We start from the raw sequence: 23647 nt of genomic DNA, 5'->3' as shown, positions 1-23647 counted from the left end.
GAGACAAAACTACACACTGTACTCCAGGTATGGCCTCACCAGCACCATAAGCAGCTGCAACATTAGATCTCTCCTTTTAAACTCATTCCCTTTAGCAATGAAGGACAAAATTCCATTTGCCTTCCTAATTATCTGTTGTATCCGCAGTCCAACCTACTGTGATTCATGCATAAGGACTTCCAGGTCCTTCTGCATACCAGCATGCTGAAACTTTTTACCATTCAAGTAACAGTCCTATTTACTGTTACTCCGACCACATTTATTAACATTGTATGCCACCTGTCAGACCTTTGCCCACTCAAAGTATCTATATTCCTCTGCAAAGTTTCACAAGCTCTTCCTCCAAAGGTGGTCGAGGGAAAGTCTTTAAAGCAGAGTTGGATAAATACTTGATAAGCAAGAGGGTGGAAGTTATTGGACTTGCGCAGGATGTTAAGTCATCAGATCAGCATGATCTTACTGAATAACAAAGCATGCTCAAGGTCTACTAATGCTCCTAGTTTGTATGTTCATGCCCAAGTATTAATTTCTTCCATCAACTTTTAAAATAGAACTTTGAGCCCAAATTTGAGAAACACTGTCCATTGCAGTCAGTTGTCAGGCTGAGTGTATGATGTGATTTCAGCTCCAATTAATTTGATGCAATCCAGTGAAAAGAACTCAAAGTTATTGACTCTAACATGTTAGTAAATGCAGCCAGTTAAATAGTATGTGCAAAGGGACACAGCTGAGGCACAGTCCAAAACATCACTCATGAAATCCCATAGTACATAATCTGCACAAATCGAAGGGGCTCGAGTCTAAATAGATTGGATAATCCAGGAGTCTGGCAAAAACACATCTGAAATGAAATAATGCAGAATTTGAACACACATAGAACATGCTCTGACGAAAGCTGTGAACTTGGTGCCTTTTGTTTTGCTGTGATATTGATCATCAATTTGGAAATTTTCTGAATTAAATAGGTTACATTGCAGAGATATAGCTTCTTAGAATCCCTAGAGTGTGGAAGCAGGCCTTCGGTCTATCGAGTCTACACTAACCCTCCAAAGAGCATCCCACACACATCCAACCTACAACCTTCAACTTACCCCCTGACCCCTGCCCCACCCACCAAGTCCCCTTCCCCTATCCCTGTAACCCTGCATTTCCCATGGCCAATCCCCCTAGCCTGCACATCTTTGGATTATAGGAGGAAACCTGAGCACTTGGAAGAAATGTATGCAGACGCAGGGAGAGTATGCAAACTCCATACACACAGTTACTCAAGGCTGGAATCAAACCTGGGACCCTGGTGCTGTGAGGCAGTAGTGCTAACCACAGAACCACTGGGCCATTGCCAGTTCTTGCCTGCAAGCACTGAAAAGACTGTTCTGAGTTGAAATATTTAACTGTTAGGAGCAGATAGGAACACCAATAAAAGACTGCCAGTTGAGGGGATGCATTTTTAAAAACACAGACACACAGGGATATTATCACCGTTAATTTTAGACATTGTTACTCCTCATTGAAAGCTCATTCCTTCAGAAATAGAAGAATGTTGAATCAGAAAGCATCATCTCCCCATGAAAAAAGACAGCATCCCAAATATAACATGATTACCATCTTTCATTAGAAAGTCTAATGAAATTTGTTTCATCACAGCAATTACGAGTTTGAATAACAGCTCTGAATCCATTAAGCAAAATCCATACCTCATTATAAAGATAGAGATTACTGCAAAGAATCACTGCTGTTAGTGCATAGAAGACTGACTTCATTTGGAACTACCACTGTGACAGCAACACTTTTAGCTTGTTCAGAAACACACGAAACACCATACAGTGATGACTCAAAGGGAAACATAATAAACAAATACATCTTCTATTATGAACTTGAGAGAGTGCTTCTCCACTTGTTTTTTTTTCCCTTGAGGTAGCAATGGAGACTAATGAATTACATTTACTGGTACAGTGATTAAAGCAAATAGTCTGCATTTACTAACACACATGAAAGAAAAAAAATCTGATTGTTTCAGTATATTATTCCCAGTTGGAAATTAATGAGCAGGGCTGATCAGTGCAGCAATGTTCAAACTAAAATGATTTCTGTCAGAGGGTTCTTTGCATCCGAATAACATCCAATTTTATATGATCATTTCCCTTTTAATCGATAGCAGGTTCCAAAAAATAGCTTTGCTGATGAAATTGGAGCATTCCACCAGTTCTGTCTACACCAACACCAGACAGACAATGACAGGAAAGGCAACTATCTCAATGGTTCTCCAGCGGCTGTTTTAAAATGCATGTTGTGATGAAACAGAATTCTCAGGGCAGCATGGGTTAGATTTCAAATCAACACAAGTTTAAGTTGCATTTATATGGCATCTTTCACAACAACAGGGCATCCCAAGGCACTTTAGAGGTGTCAGCTAAGAAATGCAGAAAGGTGAAAACAATTTGTGCACAGCACGATTCCATAAATAACAATGTTACCATGACCAAAGGAAAGTTAAATAATCACACCTTCAACTCTGTATGAAACAAACATCGAAAACAAGGAGTGGACCATTCAGCCCTTCAAGACTGCTGCGCTGGCATTCATTAGAGTCATGGCTGCTCATCCAACTCCCACTTTTCCCCCATATCCTTTGGCCCCTTTCGCCCCAAGCACTTTATCCAACCGCTTGAAATCATGCTATTTTTTGGCCTTGACTGCTTTCTGTGATAGCGAATTCTACAGGCTCACCAAAATAAAACTACAAGTCAACTTTGAATCACGGCATCAAAATTTGTCACATATAAACTAAGGGTTTTTAAGAGCTCTTGCGATGCAATGACAGTATCCCTACCCCTGAGCTCGAAGGCTTGGGGTTTAAGTCCTGCCTGTTCCAGAGGTGTATCATAACACATCTCAGCAGGTCAACTTTAAAAAAAAGGTCAACAGTTCTTTCAATTAATACATATTGACTGATTGACTATAATTTATAAACACACTACAATTAGTAATCTTTCCATGTTCAGGAATGCAGGCGCAGAAAATTCTCCTGACCTAAGTACAGTGGTATATTTGGGATCCAAAGAATCTTGTTTAAAAAGATAGATGAGATGGTCCACAAAAACTAAAAAAAAAGGAGAAATAAAAGATTGTAAACTACAATTAAATCAATTAATTAGCTGAATAGAAGAGACCAGAATAATATGGATTCATCAAAATTAACAGTCATAGTTAATGGCACAAGAATTGCCACGACTCTGAACATGGTCTAATTTCTTACTGAATATTTCCAATGAGCATAACGTCTACCACACTCGCAGGCAGTGCACTGCACACCCTGACCACACTTCATACAAAAGGTTTTCCTTGCATTATTCTTGCTTCTAAGAGGATGTGACTAATTTAAGTCTGTGCCCTCTCATTCTCAATCCCTTCACGTGGGAACTATTTCCCCTATTTACTCGGACCAGGTCTTAGACCATTTTAAATAATTCAATTAGGTCTCCTGTCATACTTCTCTGCCCAGTGAAAATGAGCCACAACTTCTCAAATTAATTTTCATTGCTGAAATTACCCATCCCTAGAATCACTTATGTAAATTTTTCTGCATTCTCTCCAATGCTTTCACATCCTTCCTAAGGTGTGGCATCCAGTGGCAATACCCCAGTAGAGGCTAAATCAGTACCTTTCCTAAGCTCAGTGCCTTGCTCCTACACACAATGACGTTCAGGATACCGTACTTGTGAATTTAAAACATTCCTTCAACTTATCTAGCAGCTTTAATGACTTATAGATATGCCCAGTGCCTCTGCTCCTGCACCTGCGAGAGCATTATATCTTTATTCTATACAGTCCCTCCAAGTTTCTCTGATTAAAATGTATCACCTTATTTCTCCACAATGAATTTCATCGCTCTATTTGAAGTTCTACACTGTTCTCCTCACAGCTTACGTAGCTTCCAAGTTTTGCATTACTGCCAAATTTTTAAATTGTGCCGAAACACCAAGGTCCAGATCAATGTTATATATCGGGAAAAACAAAGATTCCAACGTAGACCCATGGGGGGAATCTCCATTACAAACTTACCCCAGCCAGAAAAACATTCATTGACCATAATTCCCTGTTTCCTGTCACTCAGCCAAGTTCTTTAAAAAAACTTCATTTATGTGATATGGGCACCACTGGCTGAACCAGCATTTATTGCCCATTCCTAATTACGCAGATGATAGTTAACAGTTAACCCACATTTGTGTAGGTCTGGAGTCATACTCACCCAACATGGAAACAACTTTAGCCTAATTTGTCCACACCAATTAGGTTTCCTAAATTGAACTAGACCCATTTGCCTGCATTTTTGGCCTCACATGTAGGCCAGATCAGGTGAGGATGACAGATTTCCTTCCTTAAAGGACATTAGTAAACTACACAGATTCACTGATTCTTGACAATATTGAATTCAAATTCCACTATCTGCTGCGGTAGGATTCAAACGCAGGTCCTGAGAAAATTATGTCAGTCTCTGGATTAATAATCTAGCGATAATACCACTAGGCCATCACCTACCATTTTGCATCCTGTCCCTTTTATTCCATGACCCCAACTTTGCTAACAAGCTTGTTGTTCAGCACTGTATCAAATATCCAAAGGTCTAGGTACACCTCATCAAAGGCAATGCTCTCACCTACACTCTCTGCTACTTCTTCAACCATTTCCAGTAAGTTAGTTAAGCATGATTTTCCCTTAATAAATCCATATAAACCCTCTTCAATTAAGCCATATAAACCTGTAAAGGAAAACAAATTTGAAAACTTAAAAACACAAAACTGCAACTGCTGGGAAGTTGAAACTTAAACACAAAAATCACTGGAGTACATTACAGATTCACCATGTGGAAAGTGAAAAGAGAGGTTACATTCTTCAAAATTAAAATTAATTTTGAATACTGGAAGGGTTAAAGGTACATGGAAGCCATTCTAGCTGTCAGATCACTGCAGAGAAAATTCTTAAGCAGTAAGTCAAGAATTTAGCACAATGCTAACTATTCACTCACACCACAGACACATAAAAGTGCTCCCCTGACTCTTCTGCATTAAAATTGCAATAAACATCATTTGAGCACCTGTCAAAGAAAACAGCTTGTAATCGATGACTCCTCTTCAGACAGGTTATCATCTGCATCCCAGTCATGACTCTTCTCTTGAGGTTTTATTTTCAGACATTATTCAGAACATTAGGTAATCCATGAATTGTACAAGTGAAGTTAATTAGTTTTTTTTAAGAATAGGTCAAATTTCAACTAGAGTTGTACTTGGGTTGGAATTTACATTCATTTCAAAAGAACTTCTGCAATATCCATATTAAAACTGATTTACTTGCAGCATACATCAATTTAAATAGATGTACACATTTAATACTAAGTTACCTGTCTTTGTATTCAATTTATTAGCCCACCCAACTGGACAGCAGTTTGCATGACATCCAGCAAAAAATAAACTAATTACACCTAATATATCCTGGAATTAAATATTTTGCAGCCCGGAATAGCCTTCAGATAATCAAACTTGCACTTATTGAGCTATCTATTCAATTCCAAATCGATGTGCTGCCCTGATTCCTTTGTAACATTTTCCTTTGCAAAAATTTATTCACTTTCACTTTAAAAGCTCTTCTCAAATGTTGGACATTACATTGTTACTAAAGGCACTGGTTTGCACAATGAAATGTTGAGAAAGGATCAGAACACCCTGATCAGATTTAATGCTAAACTTACAGACCTCATTTGTTCGCAGGCAATGCATTGAATTCTGAGGATTCAAGCTTCTTGTGACAACTGTTGGATGACTTCACAAACAGCAGAAGACTGCAATCTGATGTTTTATTTCTGTATGAACACATAAAAGACTGCCAACTAGCATGTTTCACCAAATCTTCCCTTAATATAGTGATGGAAGGTGAGAGATTTATACAGGGAGAAAGTGAGGACTGCAGATGCTGGAGATCAGAGCTGAAAATGTGTTGCTTGAAAAGCGCAGCAGGTCAGGCAGCATCCAAGGACCAGGAGAATCGACGTTTCAGGCATGAGCCTTTCTTCCTTGAGGTCGGGGTGGAGGTGTTGGTAAAATGGATGAACCGTTCAACCTCCTCGTGGGAGCACGAGGCAGCGCCAATACAGTCATCAATGTAGCGGAGGAAAAGGTGGGGGATGGTGCCAGTGTAGCTGCAGAAGATGGACTGTTCCACACATCCTACGAAGAGGCAGGCATAGCTGGGGCCCATGTGGGTGCCCATGGTTACTCCTTGGGTTTGGAGGAAGTGGGAGGATTGGAAAGAGAAGCTGTTCAGAACGAGGACCAGTTCAGTCAGTCGAAGGAGGGTGTCAGTGGAAGGGTACTGGTTGGTTCGGCGGGAAGGAAGAAGCGGAGGGCTTTGAGTCCTTTGTGATGGGGGATAAAGGTGTACAGGGACTGGATGTCCATGGTGAAGATAAGGCGTTGGGGACCAGGGAAGCGAAAATCATGGAGGAGGTGGAGGGCGTGGGTGGTGTCCCGAACGTAGGTGGGGAGTTCTTGGACTAAGGGGGACAGGACCGTGTCGAGGTATGCAGAGATGATTTATACATACTTAATCATTTCAAGAAAAGTTTGGATTATAAACTAGTGGCATTTGTGCGCTGGTCTATTTGAATGAAAGGGTTTAATAATTAACAATATTAGTAATTTCAGTACCATAATTTTAAACCAGTATGTATCAGAGAGATGACTGAAGGTTTCCCGGCATGTTAATGGAAGTTTTTTTTCATACTCTGGGGCTTGTGACAGATAGAAAAATAAACATTAAGACATTAGATTTGCAGAAATTAGGATGGGCACCTTTCAAAAAAAAAGTTAGAAACTTTTAAATTCAGTTTGAAGGAAATCTGACTATCGTCGGATGCATGAATAGACTCTCCTGGAAACATACTTTGTTCAGAACAGTAAAAGGAATAAGTTACCTTGATATGATTGTTCGATGTTTCAGTTTTAGAGAACTTCCAGATCAGGAGTGTTTAGTTAGAAATATGATTTGTTTATTTAAAGCTGAGAAAGTCTAACATCTCAATAGTGTGAGGATTCAAAGGAAATACATCACAGTTCACAGAATGGGAATAGAGAGGGTTAAAAGTTGTCATATCTCCAGATCAGGCAAGGAAAATGTTTACTTCTTTGACTTAATTGCAAAGTGATGCTGTTGGGGAGCAATTGGAACTTCATTTTGCCATGTGTTTTGAAATATTGCAAACTGTTATTGTCAAAACCAAATCTGTTTCAGTCAAACACCTCCACACTAAATTGAAAAAGATCCATCAAGCCAGATTTCATACTGGGATCCATTAGTGACATAAACTTGGGTCACAGCACATTGCAAAGATAGCTGGGGATTTTAGGTATGTGCATTGCTCTAGACTTGACCTGTAGGTAGCCTTCCTGCAAGTATTTGCAGCCAACTGAAAAATACTAACTTCCTATATTCCATGCCTTTTCAGCAAGGCGAGAGATGCTCCTCACTGCACCATCTGACAATGTATCCATTTCAAACAAGGCAAAAATCTCAGAAAACAATGGGGTAGCTGTTGTACATATGCAGTCTAATGTTCAAGTTTATTTTTATTCCAATAGAACAAAATTCATCATGTTTTGCCAAACCTGCCAAAAGCACACAGGAAAAGTTGCAAACCAGGCCCACAAATCAGACTGAGCTTAAATATATATTGCCCAAGATTAACCATTTTGTAGCCCTCAATGTGTGTTAAATAGACAGCACATTAGGAAAGCACATATATATAATAATAAATGCTGACACGATTAATCTCATTTCCAATTCCCTTTTTGTAAACCTTTATAGGCTGAATTTTCAACTCACCACATCAGTTTGCAGGCTCAGTTTCAAGATGCCATTTCTAAAACTGGCCATTTTGAGGTGAATTTAGGTCCCAGTCTCACAGGCTGATAATCATGCCAGTAAGGATTTTATTTTTTTAAAAGGTTGATTGGGATTATCCAGATGGCCTCCAGTTTCCTGAGGCAAATTGAGAAGGAAGTGAACCTCAATGGTCCTACAGGCCATTCCAAGCACTCCTGCCATGTCTATTGATCTTCCCTGCTCACCTGGGTAGTGATCCAGTCAAAGCACACCTGTCGTGGGAATTCCTCCTCATCCCACCGTGAAAGTGTGGCTGATTTCTCTCTTTTTTAAATGACTTTTTAAAAAAGTGCCTGACAAGTGGCCTTGCATTGATCCACTCACCCAGTTGCTTAGTCTGTTCTGTAATGAGGTGCTTCCCTGAAACTGGGAAACTGAATTACCTACCACTTACATAAATCATCTGCAGGAGAGCACAGAGCGCAACATCTCCAAATTTGCCGACAGTACAAATAGGTCTTACTGTGATGTGGACAAAGAATTCACATGAGTCTCCAGATAGGTTAAATTAGTGGTCAAAAACTTGGCACAGTTTAATATAGGAAAGTGAGAGGTGCATTTTGGTAAGAAGAATCAAAAGGAAGACTAGCATTTAAATGGAGAAAACTCCAAAAAAAATGAAGTACAGAAGGAATTGGGTGTTCTTGTGCATGAAGCATCAAAAGTTAACATAAAGGTGCAATAGGTAATTGAGAAAGCAAATGGAATTTTGGTCTATATTGCCAGTGATACTTGAAAAATGGAGAAATCATGAGGGGCATGGGTAGAGAGAATAGACAAGGTATTTTTACTCTGGAAGGGAGTCCAAAACTAGAGGGCACAGGTTTAAGGTGAGAGGTGAACAATTTAAAAATGATCTGAGGAATATCTTTTCCACACAAACGGTGCTGCATGTACGGATCGAGCTATCAGAGGAAGTGGTGGAAGCAGGGACAGTTAGATTTAAAATGCATCTGGATAGGTATATGAATTAGAAGGGATGAGGGGGCAATGGGCCAAAAGCTGGCAAAAGGGACTAGGTCAGATTGGGATGTTTGATCAGCGTGGACAAGTTGGTTTCCTGCTGTAAGACTCTATGGCAATTATACAGGGTGCTGGTGAGGTAGCATGTGAAGCACTGCGTACAATTTTGGTCTCCATATCTAAAAAAGATGTACTGACTTTGGAGGTCATTCAAGAGATTCACTTGGTTGATTCTTGGGATGAAAGGGTTGACATATCAAAACAGCTAGATAGGTTAGGCCTTTATTCATTACAGCTTAGAAGAATGAGGTGTGATCTTTTTGAAACGTATAAGATTTTGAGGGGGCTTGACAGAGGACACGCTGCAATGATGGTTCCACTAGTCAGGGAGTCTCAAGCAAGGGGACATGGTTTCATTCGTCTAAAACTGAGGTGAAGGCATTTCTCCTCTCAGTGGGTAGTGATGGAATTCTCTACCCCAGAGAGTTGTAGAGACTCGATCACAAAGTATTTAAAGAGGTGATTGGTAGAGTTTTGAAATAGAGGAGTTGAGGTCTATGAGGAGCTAGCATGAAAGAGCTGAATCCTGGAGCAGTTAAGCCATTCTATGATAAAATGGCAGGATCAGCATGACAGCATGAACATCTTATTCTTGCCTCTATTACTTATGTTCTTAACTAGATAGGGAACTCATCTCCATTCCAACTGAGAACCTGAACTTTGATCAGATTTCCAATGGAAGCTGCTTCTCATTTGAAAACAACTGCTTTTGTTTTCAATCTTTGCGGCAAAATTTCAGTCCAATGACATTCCTTGTATTACTCACCTAATTCAAGGTCCAACTGACAGAGATATTGTGATGTACTAAGAGTAACCACCACCACTCGATGTCTCAAGATATCCTCTTTCTGTGGCATTTGAAAGGTGGAATGCGTGCTTGAAATCAAACAGTATTGTTGCACTACTGGATGCACAGTCTTCACCCATCGATTTCTGAAATATACCCTGTAATTGCAGAAACAACTTCAGGAAATTTCGAATTCAAATATATTTTATATCAACCTTTACATTCAATTCTTCACTTACAAATCCAATCTTTCTGCATCTAACAGATGTGAAATTAAAAACAAATTAATAGATCAGCCAAACAACCTGAACAGAACAATACCATACACTGAAGGCCCAATGAGCAGTGGTAGACTTCAGTGCACTGTAAGAAAATAAATTCTTCTTTGAATGGTAGATTTTGTTCACACCATCTTATCAAGTTAGAATTTGGGAAGGTCCCATTAGAAGGTAAATCAACAAACAAGCTACAGGACTAGGCTGTTGAGCATCTTTGAACAGTGTATGGCACAGCAACAGGTACAAATAAATGGGGGCAGAACTTTGGATAAAACATTCCACTCACTCAGTCATTTTAATAATCCTTCTCCTGAAGGTAGAGTCCAGTGCCAGAGGGAAAAAAAGATCCTTTGATATTTTATCTTAGACTCACATAATAATCTATGATAATAAAATCTATTCCCATTCAGTGCCCAGATATGTATCTTTTAGCTAAGGCATCTGGTTAAGGTTCAGGAACACTGACTATGGCTGATAACACTTCTTCCTCACCATATCCCTTCCTAACCTATGACAGAGACTCTCCCATCGATTTGGCTCAGATCAGCAAACTCAGCACAATGCAGGGGTCAAAAGCTAGTATCTTCCCAACTGAATACAGGCAACGCCTACACATTCTGAGCATCCAGAAAGCTTTAACAATACCAGATGTTTGTTGTAAAAGATTTTAAAAGGTCAGAGTTATTAGGGATTACTGGCAAGAGCCTGCAGCAAGGCATGAACTTTGTTCTTGCCACACTAAAGGTTATCTGAATCTCTGCAGATTACCAATTTGAACTGAACTCTGAGATTTCAGTTACCTAAATCAATATTGCTTGTAATGTTCAAAGAAATGCACATCAAAATCTATCCTCAACTACTTGCACAGGTCAAACTCAAAGTTCTTCAGAATCATCTATAGAAAAGACAGAAATACTTAAAAACATTGCATTAAGTTGGTCAATGAATTAACTGATTCTTACATTGGCTGAAAATAAACTTGAGCAAGTGATTCTATTTTATTTTCAAATCAACCGGCTCAGGTTTGGTAACATCCCTCTGGAGAATGTGGGGTTGAATCTAGGTCTCCTGGTTCAGAGATAGGAACATTATCACTGCATGGGATTTCTGAGGTAATGCCTCAGACAGACTGCATCTTGGGGCACTTACAGAATTAAACATTTCCAGAGAAAAGTTTCAAATTAAGGTTATATAAAAATTACTTGAGAAAAATAAGTGAGGTATTCAATGAGGGATTAAGGCTGATCTACTTAAAAGGTAAGATGCAAAACTCGGAATAAATTCAGAAGTGTTCCACAGGTTGAGGTTGTGAGTTCAAGTCCCACCCCAGGATTTGAGTACAAAATTTAAGGCTGATATCCAGTATACTATTGAGTGAGTGATGCACGAGTGGAGATTCAAACAATTTGGAGGAGATATTAAACCAAGTGCCATCTGTTCGCTCAGATAAATGTAAAGAAATCCATGGTATTTTCTCAAAGAGAAACAGAGAAATTATTCCATATCCTGGCCAATATTTATTGTTCAAACAGCATCTCAAAAACAGATTGTCTGGTCATTATCACATTATTGTTTTTCAAAGTTTGCTGCCAAGATGACACTGCCTGCCACATTTCCAACATTACAACTGGGAAAGGAACATGATAAATTACAAGTCTTTTTTTTATTTGAGGAGAAAGTGAGGACTGCAGATGCTGGAGATCAGAGCTGAAAAATGTGTTGCTGGAAAAGCGCAGCAGGTCAGGTAGCATCCAAGGAGCAGGAGAAATCGACGTTTCGGGCATAATAACACAATAAGAACAATCTTTGGGTTCAACAAAAGGAAGGTGATATTGGAAGGAAGTTTCAATTTTTTTTTGACTACAAGATCAAGATAAATATTACCATTTGTAAAGTAGCTGGATTTTGCACAAAATCACTTCATACATTTCCATAATAATTCTGAAGGGTCATTATAATGGATTAATTAGATAAAAGGCAATCAGAGAATTAACTAATTTAGACTGTGAAACCCACATCTGCAAACCACAACATTAAAATAAACGAAGATGTTGTATCACATCGTCACTAATAGAAGATTTAAAGAAAGCAACTCAAAATATTCAACCTTTAGCAGTTGCTGAATGAGGCAAACCCTTTAAACCTCAGGATTTCACAGAGACAGAAGACATCCTAATCTAAGAAAGGATGTTGAACTCTACTTGGTCTTAAATGTTCACCACAGTTGAACACATTTTCAGTCAGGCATGTCAACAACAGTTGTTACAATAAGTATAGGAGGTAGCCAGAAAAATGACAGAAACTGGTTCATCCGTCATGAGATATCCCTTTGAACAAAGTGTCATTTGGAGAAATTTAAAGGAATAAGAGAAATTAGCCAGCAGTTTGTAACGCTGCATGGGTTTACGATGACTGAAGCATGTTTCTATAAATACATACACAAGACTTTAACAAGAAGGTTACAAATATTTTGTAAAATATATTTTAGTTATCACCAAAAGGCTTATCATTGTTTCTTCACACATTATTTAACTATTAAAATACAGAGAGAAAATCTAAACTTCTGGTTTACTATGAGAAACAAGTTACGTTTTAAGACCTATCATCCCCAGTTTGGTAGAGGGTAAAGGGAGGAAAGCGATATCTCATTATGCACCAGTTTGCAATGCATCATTCTAGCATTCAGTGCAAATATCAAAACCTGCAGACAGTCATTGCTTGGCACATCATATTACTGCATTAATCAGCTGAAGTATATTACTGCCAAGTAATAACTGTGTCAAATGTTTCAAAGTCATACCTGAGAGGCCGAGCCTGTGGATTTCCAGCTTCTACGTAAGGATGGAGATAATCTTTTATATATAAATCAGCAGCACTGTTAGAGTGGGTGCAAATAAGGATTCTGCATGTGGGAAGGAAAAAAAAACAATGTTGAAGTGCAAACATAAAAGAAAATCAGGTCACACTAGCAGCAAGGAACACCAAATAACAAATGTTTGAATGAAGCATCACGACTTGCTCACTTTAAGCTTAAAATCACCTGCTAAAATATCCATTCTACACTTGCCTCAAGTTTCTGAAGATGAAATATGAACAAGACATCAAAATTCCCAAAAGAGACACAGCAGTCCTTTGGTGGAGTCCTTTAAATATGACTTGGCCATACTCCAGCAGCTACTTTTGGTGCACAACTCTTCATGAAAAAAACCAAAGTATACTTAACAGCTAGTTTTGTTAAATACTTTGGTTAGTCTTATTGCCTTTCAATCAACCAATATTCAGGAATCTCATTGTCTCATTAACAAATGGCTCTCCCTAATTGACACACGCACACACAAAAGGTAGATAAACTGGTTCCTCACTCATTATTTTAATCTTCACCTGCTCATTTCCAATATGCACATAAACAGCTTCAAGATTTATAGAACCATATCACAAATGTATTGCACTGTGAACTATTCCACAATTGTAGGAACAACTGTTGGTAGAGGGGACACGAGCAGGGAAGTAGATCAAGTAGGAAACAACAGAAGTATTGCACACTGTGAAAAATATATCATGCCTTAAATGGAAGCAGACAAGTACGTAGATGTTGTATAAACATAATATGCACTAGAGGTGCTTGAGTTTGCATGGATTGGATGCCCTTATCCACTTGGATGGTCAAGCTGAAATGGCAGGTCTAATGCTGGGTACAGGATTCACCCAGTAGAGTACATAGTTTGAAAAGAGGAGCTTGGAAAGCCATTTGCCTGAAAGTCTTTGGCTCAGTGAATCTAACTGAATGATTCACTGTCAGGATTTAGCGTGAACAAAGATACATCTATTGTGTGAAACATTTCAGCACGTTCTGAGATCTACATAGTGGAGAATGGGATTGCTTTTTGTAGCTCCTTTCTGACCGAGCAAGGACCAACCACAGCAGTATCAGTAGAAGAAAACAGACACCTCCAGTGAAGCTAGGATGGAAGTGACATGAAGGTCGCCACATGCACTGCACAGGATGATGGACCTCCAGTTTGCTGAGGAACGGTGTTTAAGAAAGCAGTACTTCAGGAGTCAGCTGGGACTGCCCAGCAAGGTTAACAATACATCTGAAAGCTTGGGTGAAAGATAGCACAAGGACAGCCAATGTCAAGTTGCAATAATCAAAGAAATTCAACAACAACCTTGTTTTAAGGCTTGCAATTTTGCTTTAAGCAGGTACCATGTCTTCAAGACATCTTGCCCTCAAAAAAAGGGAGCTACCCACCTGTGCTTGAAATCATTCAGATGCCTCAGAAATATTTAAATAAGGCCTGACTGCCAAAGACTTTGGAACCCCTCAATGAACCTACTAAATGGGTAAATAGCCTACTCAACCCATCCATTAGATACCCAAACAGAACTCGTAGTGAAAAACAAATTGAACTAATTGCTTGTGTTTGAGATCTGGCATTTTTATAAATTCAAAAATATTGCATTCAGCCAGTAGTTGAAATCTGAGTTTGGATTGTGCAGGATGGGTAAATTATTCAACATTAAAGGCTAGCCATCTCTCATTGATTTGCATACACGGATTAAAAGCTAGGATCAAGAGTCATGCAAAAAATGGTGAGGAGGTAGCACACAAATGGATTAGGTGCACAGATTTCACATTTTTTTTTGCATCCCTATGTTTATTACATGCTTTGATAGGTAAATGATCTGACCTCTTCAAACAGTTGGAAAACTATAGAGAAGTGGCTCATTTACCAATTAGTGGAAAAAACTAGATAATGAGTTACCTCTTGCTCAAAAACAAAAGTGTTTTCATTTATACAGTCTTAACATTGGATTATTGGATGCAGCTTGGAACCAAAACTAGGGAATAACGTAACAAACAAAAATACAATAAATTCAGATAAGAATTGGGTGAAATTAGATTTCCAACTTCCTTATTGAGAACAGATTCAATCCTCAATGGCTGTTCTGACAGTTCTTGGGAGTTGTAACATTTGGATGCTCAAATCTCCAAGTTGTATTTACACTGCATTTATTTTAGCCAAAAGCAAAGCCATCTGTTGGTACACAATTCCTGTCTCACATACAGCTGCATTTCAGAAATCGGTGTCTTATAAGCCTATCAAGCATATTCAATAAGCAGATATTTTTGTTACGAAATGATTGTTACATACCTACATGTTTTAACCGGGTTATTTCGTCTACATGAATTTGATATAAGCCTTATTAGAATTCATTGTTTGGATTATGACTATACTTCTTGTATAAAATATTATTGTACACATTTCAGAATGTATAAATATTTTTCTCAACCACTAGTGGAGGTTTTTTTTTTAAATGAACTGACTCAAACAAACATCAAAAAATCACCAAGACAGTCTAATTTTCATCACGGTGGATTTGCAGTGAAAAATGCATTGAGAGTCCAAACATTGAAAACAGGAGCAGGAATAGGCCATTCGGTCCTTAGATATTGGTCTGCTATTCATTCAACCCAGTACACTGTTCCCACTTTCTCCCCACACCCTTTGAATGCTTTCAAGGAATTTGATAACGTTCTCAGGGGTAAAGGGATCAATGTTTTGACCTCAACCATTTACTGTGGCAGAGAATTTCATAGGTTCACCTCTTGTTGGGGGAGTGATTTCTCCTGATCAAGTCCTAAATGGCCTACTCTGCACCTTTAGACTTCTGCATCCTCTGGGCTCCTCAGTCATCTTTCCTGCATTTAATCTGTCTAATTCTGTTAGAATTTTATAGATTTACATGAGATGCCCCCTCGTTCTTCTAAATTCCAGCAAAAATAGATATAACTGATCTAGTCTCTCTTCATGGGTCAGTCCTGCCAGCTCAGGAATCTGCAATGCAATCCATCCATGGCCAGAACATCCTTCCTCAGGTAAGGAGACTAAAACGGTTCACAATACTCCAGGCTTATTCTCAGAAAGGCCCTGCACAATTGCAGCAAGATATCCCTGCTCCTGCACTCAAATCCTCTGGCTATGAAGCCCAACATATGACTTGCCTTCTTCATTGCCTGCTACACTTACATGCTTATCTGCAGTAACTGGTGTACAAAGACACCTAGGTCTCATTGCATTTCCCCCTCTCTCAATTTATAGCCATTCAGATAGCAATCTACTTTCTTGCTTTTGTGAACAAGGTGGATAACCTCACATTTTTTCACTTCATAATTCATGTGTCATGGATTTGTCCACTGCTCAACTTGTCCAAAGCACACTAAGCATCGCTGTATGACCCTCACAGCTCCCCCACCCAACCAACTTTGTATCATCTGCAAATTTGGAGAAACTACATTTCATTCCCTAATTTAAATCATGACTATATGTGAATATTGGGGTCCAAACACTGATCCCTGCAATACCCCACTATTCACTGCGTGTCACTCAGGAAAAGACCCGTTTATTCCTACTGTTTAGTTTCCAGATTGTCAATTGGTTCTCTATCCATGTCAGTATATTACCCTCAATCCTGTGCATGTTAATTTTACATGGTAATCTCTTATGTGGGACCCGATCGAAAGCCTCCTCAAAGACCAATTAAACTACATCTACTGGCTCCCCCTCATCAACTCTGCTTGCCACATCCTTAAAGTTCCCAGTAGATTTGTTAAGCATGATTTTCTTTTTGTAGATCCATAGACTCTATCCGATCCTGTCACTGTTTGCCGAGAATTGTTAAATAGTTTATTATTTGGAGGTGCTGGTGTTGGACTGGAGTGTACAAAGTTAAAAATCACAAAACATCAGGTTATAGTCCAACAGGTTTATTTGGAAGCACTAGCTTTCAGAGTGCTGGTCCTTCATCAAGTAGTTGTGGAGTATAAGATCGTAGGACACAAAAGTTTCTCCAGGTCGTCTTGCTGTAACATGCATTTCGTTAACACATTTGCTATAACACGAGTGATGAATTGGGGACACTTTCTAAAGCTCAAAGTTTTAAAACATGTATTGGTTATAACGCAATTCCAGCAACGTTAGTTTAAATGGTGCTGCTATTAGACGTTTTTCTCATAATACAGGACTGCACAAGAACGGAACTACTGTGTTCTAGCAGAATTGACTGTACCATATTACACTTACTCCTCAACGGTGTCACACAGATACACTGCCGATTATTTCTTTCTCATATGCAATACCCAGTCTAGGATGGCCTGTTCTCTCACAGGTTCCTCAATATATTCATTCAGAAAACCATCCAAAACACAGTCAGTACTGCTAAGTTCATTCATATGTTGTATGTTTTTAAATAGTTTGGCAGGGTAACAAGATTTCTGAAAACACAATCATCAGTAGAGTTCTTGTAGCAACCTAGATTAAACTTCAAAATCCCAACTATGAGGGATGGATTTGAATACAGATAATTTTGACAAGAGCTAAAGTACATAATTTTGACAACTCAGATACAGGGCATCTTCAATCATTGCTGGCAGATTTCTAGAACAAAACTAATGCAAATAATTATTTTCCACATGTTCTTTACAGATTATGGTACATTGTCCACCAATATTCTCAAGGATATTCATGTGCCATTCCACTACTTTGCTCCATCGGCTCAATATTTCAGCCTTACAATCAATTTTGAAAAGGCTTAAATTATGGTTCAGGTTGCATATAAACACCCAAACACAGCCACTGTGGATACAATCAACATCTTATTGTTATGGTCACAGTCAAATTCTATCGAATCCTCACCACTCAATATGGATCAACTACCACCATCAAATTAAGTGACTTAATCATTTCCATTTGCCCTGCCCTGGTTGCAATGTATTATTGGCATCGAATGGCAGGAAAGATGTGTAACTTAACTTTTCAATGTTGCAATATATCTAGATTTGAGGTCAAATTCAAAGGGGCCAGTTTTGTTGGTCTTGGTGAGCCATTTGTACAGTCAACACTGACTAACTTTTCAAGATCTTCACAGCCAATTATACCAAAACTTCCATCACCTAATTCGGCACAGAGCAAGGATCAAATCTCGGTTATTCTTTGACGGTTTCATTCAGTTATTTGCTGGAAAGAATCTTCAGGTCATTGGCACAACCCTTATTACATCATATAAGTGAATGTGTTTTAAAATTAACAAAGCATAGTTACCAGAGTTGAAAAATGTGGTGCTGGAAAAACACAGCAGGCCAGGCAGCAGCTGAGGAGCAGGAGAATCGACGTTACGGGCATAAGCCCTTCTTCAGGAATCCTGAAGAAGGGCTTATGCCCGAAAGGTCGATTCTCCTGCTCCTCGGATGCTGCCTGGCCTGCTGTGTTTTTCCAGCACCAGATTTTTCAACTCTGGTCTCCAGCATCTGCAGTCCTCACTTTCTCCTAGCATAGTTACCACCCAATTCTCAAAGAAAAAGGTGCTTTCTTTTGAAAGAGGTTTACATAAAGCAGAACATTGTCAATGTGTAATGAAATATTGCAGTAAAAAGCTCACCTTGTATCCTGCTGTTTCAGTATGTGTTTGACTGCCTGGGCCAGTGTAAATGTTTTGCCTGTTCCATAGGGACCGATGATGAGAACTGGAGGAAGTGGGATGGAAAGTGGAGTTGTGATTGCCAGAATAGCCTCCTTCTGTTTAGTATTTAGCCGGGGATCCAACTGCTCATCCCATTGTCTACTCCAGTAAGACAAAACAAAACAGCTATTTGCAACTTATGCAGCTTTCAAAACCAACATGTCTTAAAAAGTCAGAATTTTCAAATAAATCTTGTTTTACATTATCCAAACCAAGTTACACTAAATTTTATATATTTTATATATATACGCCCCACAAATAAAAACTACATTTAGTTGATTTCCAGCAACTTCTGCTTTTGCTTCTGATTTACAGCATCTGCAATTCTTTCGGTTTTTAGAAAGAAGTATATTTATAATAGAAAATAAGTTGCTGTATTTTGACACACCCTCTTAAGGTTTTACAAATTTACTCCATTTGGGGAGTTGTACCAAATTAATCAGTTGAATCTTGTGAAAGAGAGAAAAGATGATTCTCTGTAGAGGAGCCAATATTTTCCAAAAACTGGGTCATAAAGGAGGACCATCTGTTTATTGATGAGGACCTTGGACCAAACATTTTATTTGCAACTAATTTTCCACTAAGTTACAGATTGCACAGTTTTAGTCAGTGCATTATTCTTTCAGGACGTGTAATTAGCAGGTCTACTCTTTTTACAGCACGATACACAAGAGAAGGCAGCAATTTCTTTGTATGGAAGGTGCTTAGCATTTTATGTTAAATTGAAACAGAAGAGTTTCATTCAAGTGAATAGACGGGAACTATGTACAAGATGCTAGTTAGACTAAATATTTGCATGTAGAAAGCTTATGTTGTGCAGACTCATCTTCAAAAATGCCTGTTGGATTTATGAATGCAATTAAAGGCATTTCCCATATTTTCTGCATAATTTATCAAGATAGTGAGCTTTACAGAATTTTTTTTGAAAAGCTCCTAAATTTGAAAAACTTTAATTATGAAAATCAATTAGTTACATGCTGCTAGCCTCACACAAACTATTAATCACAATAAACAGGTTAAGCACCACCCCCTGACATTTTCTGCATTTGTGCATGAATATACATGAATGCAAATTGTTGTGACCCGCTCTTCTCTCGGTCACAGAGCAGTCAATCCAGTCTGATCTTTTTGAAAACACGGGTGAAGGGCTAAGAAATGTAGCCAATTCTATATAATAGCTTCAATAAAGCCATCTGTGACGAGCTGCATGCCTGATGTAATATTAATGCCACATTCTCAAGTGCCACGTTGTTGGCACACCATACCTGATGGGACTCCAGGGAATTGTAGGAAACATGCAGACATCTGGAAAGAGAATACTGTTGTCCTTGATTCTGTCCAGGGCATAATGCATTTCGCAGAGAGGCAAGCGATTGAGTTGAAATTGAAGTTCAACCTATAAATCAATAAGATTTATAAGTAAACAGTTCAAAAATGCCCAATAAATAGGTACCAATAATCTTGCATCAGCTTCAGTACACTGTCTTAACAAAATCAAACTGACATAATTTAAACAGAGGCTGCGTATGCAGCTTACATGCAGAGTGCAAAAAAACTAACAAGATTTTAACCAATACAGTTTATTTTCAAAATCTGCTTTCAAATCAGATTTTCAGCCTCCGACTGTCAAAAGTGCCCTTCATATTGTTTGAGATGGTGTCAACATTATACAATGTGACAGTTACATGAGGAGATTCCCAACTTCCCAGAAATTGGAACTGAAAAACATGAATGGAAATTGTTTTTCCAAGGAGCTTGATGCAGGCAAGCAGGAATAAATTTCAAGTAAGCTAACACAAGTTACTTTTGCATAACAAATTAGTTGTAAGGTTCAATCATTCCTTCAACAGCTGACAGCTGTTATAGATGGATATAAATGCACTGGAGAAGGTGGTAGGCACAGTATGATATCACCTTAACTGCATGGGTGAGGGAAAGAGAACGCTCTCATCTTTGGGCTGCTCACCAAACCTTTGGATGCAAACAGAATCATGGCCCATCAAATTCAAGCTGGTGCTGTCCCAATCAGATTGAAAAGATTAATTTAACTCTTTTAGGAAACTATTATTATTGCAAATGTCTATTACAAAGTACAGACTGCTTTCTGCAGTATTGCAATAAAATATGTAAGATTTTTAAAGAAATATTTCCAACATCAATAGAATATTTCACAAGTGTATCTGAAGTGCCTGCCTCTCAGAACAGAATATTGCCTGGATTAAAGTGTATTAGCTAAAAGGAGAGATTGGACAAACTTGGATTCTTTTGCTAGAGTGTCAGAGGTTAAGGGGCGATCTGATAGAAGTAGGAATAAGTATAACAGGTAGGCATAGGGTGTAGAATTGGAGTCTTATCAGGGTGGAAATGTGAAATACGAAGGGTCATAGGTTTAAGGTGATAGGGGGAAAAGTAAGGACATGAACCACGTGCAGACAGATGGAATTAGTTTAGAATGATATCATTCTTGGCACAGAACATAGTGGGCCAAAGGACTTGTTTCTGTGCTGTACTGATCCATCTTCTGAAACAGTCAAAGCCAAAATTAAAATCATAACAATGCAGAGTAAAATGAGTTTTCTGCATTCACTTTATGGTGCTCAATTATAATTAAAGCTTGGTGGAGCATTTAGCTCTTTTACTTCCAACCTTCAGTAGACCATCCTGTGAGATCCTTGATGATCACAAAATGACAGTCAAAATTAAATATTGAGATATGACACAGTATTCAATAAGAGTGTTTACTCACAAACTAAAACGTGTATAGGAGACAAAGTGGAGATCAAGTGGACCATCAATGAAGTATCTTACTTTCATATTTATTACCCAATGCATTGCACTTCAAAACCCTAACTGTAAACCAGCACCAAATGAAGGAGGTAAACTTTTGTGCCAAATCATGGCTTTCTGACTTTTTTTTAATAACTTCACTGCTCAGATATTTTTCTTTACATTTTCATGTGGTATGAGAACAACTGGCAAGGCCAAACATTTGAGACCAATCCTAAATATCTTTCAACTAAATTGCTTCCGAGACCATTTCGGAGGAAAATTAAATGTCAAACATATTCTTGTGGGTCTGCAGTCATGTGTAAGCCAGAGCAGTTAAGGACATACAGTCAGAGATCATAGAGATGAACAGCACAGAAACAGATACTTTGGCCAAACTCGTCCATGCCAACCAGATATCCTAATCAGTCCCATTTGCCAGCATTTGATCCAGGTTCCTCTAAACTCTTCCTAATTATTGTATTTATCCAGATGCCTTTTAAATGTTGTAATTGTATTAGCCTCCACCACTTCCTCTGGCAGCTCATTCCATACAGGCTCCACCTTCTGTGCGAAAACATTGCCCCTTAGATCCCTTTTAAATCTTTCTCCTCTCATTTTAAACCAATGCGTTCTCGTTTTGGACTTTTCTATCCCAGGAAAGAGACCTTGACTATTCACCTTATCCGTGCCCCTCATGATTTTATAAACCTCTATAAGGTCACCCCTCAGCCTCAGATGCTCCAGAGAAGAAAGCCCCAGCCTATTCAGCCTCTCCCAATAGCTCAAATCCTCCAACCCTGGCAACATCTTTATAAAACTTTTCTGAACCCTTTCAAGTTTCACAACATCCTTCATATAGTAAGGAGACCAGAAATGAACACAGTATAGCAGAAGTGGCCTAACCAATGTTCTCTGCAGCCGCAACATGACAACCCAACTCCTATACTCAATGCACTAACCAATAAATGCAAGCATACCTAATGTCTTCTTCACTACCCTGTCTACCTGTGACTCCACTTTCAAGGAACGATGAACTTATACTCCAAGGTCCCTTTGTCTGGCTGTACTCCCCAGGACCTTACCATTAAATGTACAAGTCCTCCCCTGATTTGCCCTACGAAAATGCAGCACCACCTTACATTTACCTAGATTAAACGCCATCTGCCACTCCTCAGCCCATCTCACCATCTGATCAAGGTCCCACTGTACTGTGAGGTAACTTTCTTGGTTGTCCACTATACCACCAATTTTGGTGCCATCTGCAAATTAACCATAACTCCTATATCTCATCTAAATCATCTATATGAATGACAAAAAGCAGTGGACCCAACTGATCCCTGTGGCACACTGCAGGTCACAGACCTCTAGCCTGAAAAGAAACCCTCCACCACCCCGTCTCCTACTTTGAGCTAGTTCGGTATCCAAATGGCTAGTTTTCCTGTATTGTATGCAATGTAACCTTGTGAACCAGTCTACTATGTGGAACCTTGTCAAACATCTTACCGAAGTCTATATAGACAACATGCTCTGCTCCACCCTCAACAGTTTTATTCATCGCTTCTTCGAAAAACTCAGATTAGTGAGACATGATTTCCCCATGCACAAAGCCATGTTGACTATCCCTTCCCAAAGGACATTTGGAAACTAGATAAGATTTTAAGACTAGTGATGATTTCTTCAATCATCATACCAAAGACAAATTTTAAATTCAATTACTTATTTTGGAATAGAAATTTACCAGTTGCCATAGTGCAATTAAGCCATCAATTCTAAAAAGATAGTTACGCCAATATTTGGTGCTTATATTCAGCTCACTTGCACCAAACAGATTTTGACACCGTTTTCTGTATGGCAGTAACTTTCCTTTTGAAACAAAAGTTCAAATCACAAATTGTTGCCAGTACCAGAAAATAGCATTGTGAAACCAAAGTTGCACTTGAAGCCTAATTTAAGGTTTACAATTTACACCGAACTGGTAAAATGCAGTTCAGTGCAAAGTAAGCTTCCTATCTTTATGACTTGCTCCAATACCTGTTCAGTTTGATTGAAGGAAAATAATAATTATGTGCCCTGCACTGGAGTAGATTATATATTCACAAGAAAGTTTGTCCAACTTTACATTTTTTTAAAGAAATTAATTTTTTTGTACAGTTGTTTTCACATATGTGCCAAAAGTTTCATACTACTTTTTCCCAGCCAAAAACAAAGTACAGAAAATGTTTGATTTGCTTTGCTAATTTCCTGCTCAATGCACTGATTTATGCTGCAGTACAGATCCATAGACACCTTCTGGAAATTCACCCAAGCAGCTAACTGACAATGGGAGCTATCACAT

At 38.7% G+C, this 23647-nt stretch overlaps 1 protein-coding gene across 6 annotated transcripts in view; it reads right to left on the bottom strand.

The window, feature by feature from the left end:
- The window catches only part of helz (helicase with zinc finger), a 274742-nt gene that overhangs the window by 144424 nt on the left and 106671 nt on the right, over positions 1–23647 (bottom strand). For 4 of the 6 annotated variants that reach the window (XM_072558865.1, XM_072558869.1, XM_072558867.1 and 1 more), the window contains 4 exons: positions 19809–19939; positions 18463–18645; positions 12824–12925; positions 9725–9903 (listed from right to left, as the gene is read on the bottom strand). In XM_072558865.1, the coding sequence (XP_072414966.1) occupies positions 9725–9903; positions 12824–12925; positions 18463–18645; positions 19809–19939 (595 nt within the window). The remainder of the gene's footprint in view (positions 1–9724; positions 9904–12823; positions 12926–18462; positions 18646–19808; positions 19940–23647) is intronic. The other 2 variants (XM_072558866.1, XM_072558868.1) reach the window with 1 other exon arrangement.

The sequence above is a fragment of the Chiloscyllium punctatum genome, chromosome 39 (genome assembly GCF_047496795.1).
Source record: "Chiloscyllium punctatum isolate Juve2018m chromosome 39, sChiPun1.3, whole genome shotgun sequence".
NCBI lineage: Eukaryota > Metazoa > Chordata > Chondrichthyes > Orectolobiformes > Hemiscylliidae > Chiloscyllium > Chiloscyllium punctatum.
This window is presented reverse-complemented; position numbering and strand designations above follow the sequence as displayed.